Source organism: Epinephelus moara, chromosome 20 (genome assembly GCF_006386435.1).
Source record: "Epinephelus moara isolate mb chromosome 20, YSFRI_EMoa_1.0, whole genome shotgun sequence".
Lineage (NCBI taxonomy): Eukaryota > Metazoa > Chordata > Actinopteri > Perciformes > Serranidae > Epinephelus > Epinephelus moara.
The window spans coordinates 45,566,468-45,574,684 of record NC_065525.1 but is presented as its reverse complement, the minus strand read 5'-3'; the positions used below and the strand labels follow the sequence as shown (position 1 = coordinate 45,574,684).

Here is an 8,217-nt window from a genome sequence, read left to right as displayed (position 1 = left end):
CCAAAGGTGCTGCACTGAAAGGGTTTGGTGGAAACTGGGCTACAGAGACAGACATCCATTCACACTCACATTCACACCTACGGACAATTTAAAGTCACCAATTAACCTGCATGTCTTTGGACTGTGGGAGGAAGCTGGAGCACCTGGAGGAAACCCACACTGACACAGGGAGAACATGTCGGAGCACCTGGAGGAAACCCACGCTGACACAGGGAGAACATGTCAGAGCACCTGGAGGAAACCCACGCTGACACAGGGAGAACATGTGGGAGCACCTGGAGGAAACCCACGCTGACACAGGGAGAACATGTCAGAACACCTGGAGGAAACCCACACTGACACAGGGAGAACATGCAAACTCCCCACAGAAGGGCTCCAGCTCACTGGTGGGTTCAAACCTGAAACCCTCCTGCTGTGGCAAGAAGCTGAGACAACAGTGCTAACCACTGCACCACAGTGCCGCCCTCTTTTAAAACAATGAAAATCAATGTATCATCATGGCATGGTCATGGTGGAATCAAAGGTCCAGTGTGTAGGAATAGCTTCTTTACACTGGCTCCCAGTGTGTTTCAGAATAGATTTCAAGACTTTAATGATTCCTTTTAAGGCTCTTCATGGTCTCTCTCTCAGCTTTATCTAGTGCCGTACATGCCAGGACGTACTTTGAGGTCTTCGGGCAGCAGAGGTCTTTTGTCTGCTCCAGAGGCTGACACTAAAAGGGACAGAGCGTTTGCTGTCAGGGCCCTGAGGCTCTGGAACGATCTGCCCGATGAAATCAGGTCGGCCGAGTCAGTGATCTCTTTTAAGTCCCTTCTTAAACAGACTTTTATCGGAGAAGCTTTTCTGATTTTACTTGAGTTTTAAGTTCGTTTAAACTGTTTTTAATTTCCTCAGCACTTATATAACAAAGTGTTTCACTAGTTCTTTCTGTTTTAATTATTGACACGTAAAGCACTTTATAAATTATTATTATTATTAGGATTTAGTGGGATTTACTGGCAGAATGGAATATAATGTAATCAGTGTGTTTTCTTTAGTGTTTAAACAACTGAAAATATGAACGGTTGTGTTTTCATTACCTCAGAATGAGCTGTTTATATCTACACAGGGAGCAGGTCCTTATCTATGGAGATCAGCATGTTGCACCGCCATGTTTCTACAGTGGCCCAAAACGGACAAACCAAACACTGAACTAGATAGACATTTGCTTTTTCACGTTGGCCCAGTGGTTGGCCCTCTGCAGCAAGCAGTGTCTGGAAAACACAGCTTTTTTTAACATGAACTGCTTTATACAGTGTTTGTACTGGGTTAAATCAGCACGTCCGTTTGTCTTGGAGAGGAAGAGTCCTGTGTTAATCTTCCTCTAAAAACCTCCTGAGCATCTGGATCTCAAGTTATCAGAGGAAAAAAGGCAAGCAAATATCTATATATCTATATATACACTTTATTAATCCCCCTGAGGGGAAATTCAATTTTTCACTCTGTTGTCATTAACACACAGGTCCGAAATACACACACATGCACAAGAGGACAGATGTCAGAGTGAGGGAGCTGCCATGGACAGGCACTCCGAGCGGTTGGGGGGTTCGGTGCCTTGCTCAAAGGCACCTCGACAGTGCCCAGGAGGTGAACTGACACCTCTCCAGCCAGTCAACGCTCCATATATTTCGTCTGAATGGGGACTTGAACAGGCGACCCTCTGGTTCCCAAGCCAAGTCCCTATGGACTGAGCTACTGCCGCCCCCTGGTGCTGGGTTAGAGGCACATCCGGGAGAAACACTGATTTGTAACATGAAACATCTTTATTCAGTGTTTTTACTGGTTTAAATCAGCTGGGTCTCATTTATAAACACTGCGTACGTATAAACGCAAAAGTTGTGATTTATAAAAACAGACTTGATGGACAAACTTTGACTTGTGCTTCTAAACGTTTGAAGACAGGAAAGTGGCGGTGCAGACGGTGAGGTGGAGCCTGACTGTAGAAATTGTCGAATACTTTTTGGCATACACCATTTTCAGATTTTGTCCATAGTACATACATTTTTTAGTATGGATCCTACACACTGTTGTATAAATGAGACCTGGTCAGTTTGTCTTCCTGGTAAAAACCTCCCAAACAATGAACACTGAAGAATTTCTAACCTGGACAAGTTTCAGCTGGTTGCAATCTCACCATTAGACGCCACTGACTCTCCCCAAATCTTACACACTGAAACCTGAAAAACAAACTCTGGCTTGTTTCGTATGAGTCAGAATCATCTGACGACATCATACATGATAGCGTAACAGTCACATTGTGAAACTTACTTAATACTTTAAATACATTTTTCTGATTAAACTCACATAGTGTCACTGAAGGAGCATTTTCAGTGCAGGACTTTTACTTGTAACAGAGTATTTGTTTAAGTAGTTTAACTGAAAGACCTGCATGTTTCATGAAAGCTCTTTGTTCCATTACACTTTGATATTGTTGCATACATCTTGTCAAACTCAAGAGTCTTCAGTGACATTCAAGGTCTTGTTTTTTCAGTACGTTCAAAACCACCACTTTATTTGCTTCTTTCAATTCACAAACTTCTAAAGATTTAAAATACATTCCTATAGGAAATTACAGTGTGTGTTCATACTCATTATCATACTTTATATATGACTTTATATGAGGGGTGCTTTCAGGGTCTCTTTCTAATGTTTCCTCCTGCAGCTCTCTCTCTCTCTCTCTCTCTCTCTGCTGGGGGATAATCCAGGCGGCTCTATCAGCAGATATGGCTGCCCTGTCATTATGGAGCCACACCACATTATCCTGCAAGACAGCAGGTTTGGGGTTATGAAAAAAGAAAAAAAAGCTGCTGTAATTGGAGCACGAGTCACATTCCTGAGTCGGTGAGTGAATCTGAAATAGTCACCAGGACGAAGCTGCTTTGTTGAGCGGGTGATGATTAAAAGACGCCACCAGCAGCTGACTTCTAATTTGAGAGTCTATTTCTGGGGATGCTGATGGATCAAAAAAGTGAGAGTGTGTTCCAGATGTGGGAGTCGTTCCCCTCCTCCTCCTCCTCCTCCTCCTCCTCCTCCTCCTCCTCCTCCTATGACAGGGTGGAGGGGTGGGAATGAGTGGAGGAGAAATTTGGCAAGTGCCCTCGAAAAGAAACAGAAGTAGAGGAGATAACTTAGTTTTGGAGCTGCAGCAGAAGAGTTGAGCAAAGACACAAGAGGTTCATCAGGACGAGGATGGAGGTTTTGTTCAGGATGAAGATGGTCTGGGTCGTTCTGATGATGCTGTGTCTTCATCACATGTCCTGCTCTTCTGCTCAGGTGAGTCCAGGTGACTCTGACAACATGTGATTGGACTCATGTTACTGAGGTTTATTTCACTCACAGAGGCAGGACGTCCATCTTCTTCTCAATTAAGTTAATTACTGAGTCCTAACAGGCAGAACTCTCAACTCACAATACTTCAAATGTAGTAGATTAATACTCAGGTTAGAAGGGTTGGCAAAACTATGAGAATTTTTATTCTATTTTATTTTATTTTTGTATTTTTTTGTAAATATTGTGTAAAATTTTTGCTGTTTCTTTTATGAAATGTTTGATATTTCCACTTAAATCATTTTAATGGAACAATATGAGCATGAAACATGGTTGAACTGTTCAAAACTCAAAAGTCCACATTAATAACCTGATCTAAGTAAAAGCATAAAAATATTACCGTAAAAATATACTTTAAGTACAAAAATTACAAATATTTTCAAATTGTATTTAAGTAGTGTACTGTACTTAAAATGTACTTCGTTGGGTCACAGTAAAGTCTGAGACAAGACGTGTTTGGTCAAATCCTTTTAAAAGTGTAATTAATTCAGTCTGTCCAAGTCAATTAAGAATAAACTTCTATTCACAACAGACTGAGAGAGGTAAAAAAGAAAACTTAATTTTTATTTTTTCTTCCACTGATGATTCTCAAAGGCAATTTCATTTGTAATTTTTCATTAGATTTTTTTTTAATTGTCCGTCTGAACCAGGAAAATCTAGAAAATTATATTTTTGCTCAGTTTTCTGTGTGTTAGATAAATGTCAAATAAAAACAACATAATAAATAAATAAATAAATTTAAATGTGTATAAAAGTTTAAAGCTCCAAGAAATTCCTTTAAACAAACTTTAGTGGGGCTTTATTTTATTTTACCATCATATTATATTAAATACGTTTTCAGTAGAGCAACTTTTACCAGCTGATGAAAAGTATGTTAAAGGTATGGGATCACTTTAGGGACAAAAAGCTAAGTTGGTTTTTACAACATGTTGTGGAGCCAAACAAATTAAATACAAAACAATTAATGAATGTATATTGATTTCAGATATTTGTGACATATTGAGAGAAAATTGTTCAATGAAAGGACAAACATATATTTAAATATTTGTTTTTCAAAATAGCTGACACAGTATCTTAAACCCTTTAAATTAATTAATTAATTAATTAATCTAAAAGTAATCATGTGGTGAGGGCGTTAGGATGCCTTTAAGTTCATGATGATAGATGGAATTAAATAAGTACTAACAGGGTATTTGGTGTCTCAAAGTTAGTTTGTTTTATTTTGAAATGTGGGCTTTATTTTAAATTAGTTTTAGTTCATCTCCGCTGTGAGGGTCATAAGGACAGAGGGATGTCGTATGCTGTGAAGCCCTGTGAGGCAAATTGTGATTTGTGATATTGGGCTTTATAAATAAAATTGATTGATTGATTGTTTTAATGTTAAATATGTGCAGCAGGTGTCAAAACTAAAACACTGAACTGAACTAAAATTAGATTCATTTCAATATAGCTTCTGTTAATGCTGGAGTAAGTTCATTAATTCATTTCCTCATGTGTTATACCGTCCCTGAATGTCTCGTCAGTGCGCTCAAACATGCTGAACTCAGGCTCACCCTCCTCTGTATAAGCACCACTGGGTCACTGCCTGTAACAAACCACAGAGAAACGCCTCCAAACACACAAACCTGGAGCCTCTCTGTGTTGTGTTATTGTGAGAGCGGCGGTTTGAGCCGTCAGCTGGAGGTCAGCAGCTGGCTCAGGTCCAATTTTCACCCAGATGTTACTGCAGCCGCTCTGAAAACCTCACCTCTATGTATAGATGTCACACCTGGAGCACACTGCAGACTGGAGACACACTGCAGACTGGAGACACACTGCAGACTGGAGACACTGCAGACTGGAGACACACTGCAGACTGGAGACACACACACACTGCAGACTGGAGACACACACACACTGCAGACTGGAGACACACTGCAGACTGGAAACACTGCAGACTGGAGACACACACACTGCAGACTGGAGACACACACACTGCAGACTGGAGACACACACACTGCAGACTGGAGACACACTCTGCAGACTGGAGACACACACACTGCAGACTGGAGACACACTGCAGCTCCAGGCAGGAGCGTAGGATTTATTTTATGCACCAGATTTTGCCTTTTCTGCATCAATGTAGGTGTAAATGTCTTTATTTATGTCAAAGTCCTCTCCTACTTTCATGTTTTCATTATGGGGGGACAAATGCACACGTTCTAAATATTCCATCCAAAGAGATAAACTGGAAATTCCAACCCAGGTTGGCAAAATGACCTGGCCCAGCAACAGCCCTAACTTGGCAAGAAATAGGATTTATCTCTCAGAAGAAATAAGTCAGGCCACATGTGGTTGCCCGACTCGGCATTCTGGATGAATGAGTGTGCAGATTATGGCTGCTGACACTGCCATCACTGGGAACATCTCCTCAGCTGATCGATTCACATTTGGTTTCAAGTTCTTGCTCGATGCAGCCTGTTCACACCAGTCCTTTTCTTTAGGAATACCGTACAGGTGTTAGAAAAATCCACAACACTTTTTGATAAAGAGGAAAGTATATTTAAAAAAATAAAGAAAAGGACGTTGCCCTGGTTGTGTCAAATATAAGCTAGGCTAACTAGCTTAGCACAGAGACTGAAAGCAGGGGGAAACTGCTAGCCTAGCTAACAAAAGAGAAAAAAACTAAACCTTCCAACAAGCTGTCCAATCCAGGCAACATTTTGTCCTCCCTTAGAGTAAATTAAACGGAGAAAGATGTTATCCGGGACGCGTTGATCCTAGCTTAGCAAAATGATTTTACATTTTGTTTAATGCACAATGAGGGAAACTGCTAGCTCTGTCAAGATATAGCTAATAGCTAACAAGATATGCACGAGCTACAGCATGTAGTCCAGTGTAGTTAGCACATAGCACATTTTTGTTTTGTGAGGAAACCCATGCTGACACAGGGAGAACATGTCAGAGCACCTGGAGGAAACCCACGCTGACACAGGGAGAACATGTCGGAGCACCTCGAGGAAACCCACACTGACACAGGGAGAACATGTCGGAGCACCTGGAGGAACATGTCAGAGCACCTGGAGGAAACCCACACTGACACAGGGAGAACATGTCGGAGCACCTAGAGGAAACCCAAGCTGACACAGGGAGAACATGTCAGAGCACCTGGAGGAAACCCACACTGACACAGGGAGAACATGTCGGAGCACCTGGAGGAAACCCACGCTGACACAGGGAGAACATGCAAACTCCGCACAGAGGGGCTCCCCCACCCGGGAGTGAACCAGGAACCCTCTTGTTGTGAGGCAACAGTGCTAACCACCACACCACCGTGCCGCCCTCTCTTCAAAAAAAAATTTGTCCAGATAACACAAAACTTTTTAGCTGTGAGACATCAGGGATAAACATCAGGATATCGTTTGTAATGTAACAACCATACAAATGGATTCACCTAAAGAGGGTCACAAATCACCTGTTCCAGGGTCCTTTTCAGAATCAGAGTCTGTCCTCTAACCTCTCTTTGTCCCCGTCCACAGGAGTGTCCATCCACCCATGACCTGCTGAACTCTCTGCGGCAGGTGGAGAAGATGTTGGCGGTCCATGAGGCGTCGTACCAGCAGGGCCTTCGCTCCCTCAGGAAGAAGATGAGCGCTCTGCACAACAGCACCATGGCCATCTTCAAGGCTGGCGGTGAGACGTAACAGTTTATCCTGGTGTAGATCACCAAACAGAGGGTGGAGATACTAATTTCACCTGGGATCATTAAAGAGAAAAACATCAGACAGGTATGAGGTTGAAAAAGTTCAGAAAGTATAAGAACATCTCTATCTGCTCCCAGCAACCTGCCCCAAACCAGAGCCCCCCGCTCACGGCCGCAGACTGGGCAGAGTGTTTGGTGTCGGACATGAGGTCCACTTCCTGTGCAAGCCTGGCTACGAGCTGATTGGCCCGCGGACCCGAGTGTGTCTGGAGTCTCTGAGGTGGAGCGGCCAGCAGCCAATGTGCAGACGTAAGCACTGACACAGAACCAGCATACTGATACTGGTTCAGCTGGGTCAGTGCCAGTAGTTTTATCAAGTCTTGTTTGTTTCTTTTTCAGGCTTCAACAGCACCGGAAACTCCCTGGCCTCCTTCTCTCCTGCTGCTCCTTCCTCTTCTTTCTCTGGCTCTGCAGCTCTGTCAGCATCCTCCTCCTCTTCCTCCTCCTTCTCCTCCTCTTCAGCATCTTCACCTTCTCCTGTCTCCTCTTTATTACCCACGTCTTCCTCCCCATTCTCCTCCATCCGTCCATCTCACTGCACTCACTTCCTGGGCTCCACCCGCTGCACCTGTGATGTGGGTTTCACCATATCAGGCCGCGACAACAACATCTGCACAGGTGAGAAATAAGAGTGTTTGTATAACCAGTAAGACAAAATGCTGAACCAGTGGATGAAACGAACGCCTCATATCAAGGACATGGAATACTGAAACTTCTCATGAGGATCCTGTGTGTGTTTCAGACATCGACGAGTGTCATCTGTTCCCTCTTGGTCAACCCGGCCGGCTCTGCATCCATCAGTGTGTAAACACTCCCGGCAGCTTCCACTGCTTCTGTCCAGACGGCTACGACATCTCCAGAGACGGCCGCAGCTGCACAGGTCAGAGGTCAAAGGTCATCCTATCGGTCAGGGCAGGGAATGTTTAGGGACGTGTGGTAACTCTAACACCTCTGTCCTTCTGTGCTCAGACATCGACGAGTGTGAAATCCGAATGCACAACTGCACAGCAGACCAGCTGTGTGTGAACACCCACGGAGGTTTCCAGTGTGTGACGGTGCAGTGTCCGCAGATGAAAAACGCCACGTACATCAAGACGTCGCCAATGTAA

The 8,217-nt window shown here is 43.5% G+C and overlaps 1 protein-coding gene across 1 annotated transcript; it reads left to right on the top strand.

The window, feature by feature from the left end:
* Window positions 1–3,161: 3,161 nt before the first annotated feature.
* Window positions 3,162–8,217, top strand: LOC126407748 (fibulin-7-like). Its single transcript, XM_050072934.1, has 6 exons — window positions 3,162–3,312; window positions 6,885–7,038; window positions 7,187–7,357; window positions 7,448–7,726; window positions 7,851–7,988; window positions 8,078–8,217. The coding sequence occupies exons 1-6, from the start codon at window positions 3,229–3,231 to the stop codon at window positions 8,215–8,217; spliced, it is 966 nt and encodes a 321-aa protein (XP_049928891.1). The 5' UTR covers window positions 3,162–3,228.

What these genes read in the sequence shown, in the direction of transcription:
- LOC126407748 (XM_050072934.1), top strand. Translation starts at nt 3,229, where the DNA reads ATGGAGGTTTTGTTCAGGATGAAGATGGTCTGGGTCGTTCTGATGATG. An exon ending in GGCCATCTTCAAGGCTGGCG is followed by an intron (nt 7,039 to 7,186) that starts GTGAGACGTAAC and finishes ATCTGCTCCCAG; the next exon opens with CAACCTGCCCCAAACCAGAG. An exon ending in AGACGGCCGCAGCTGCACAG is followed by an intron (nt 7,989 to 8,077) that starts GTCAGAGGTCAA and finishes TTCTGTGCTCAG; the next exon opens with ACATCGACGAGTGTGAAATC.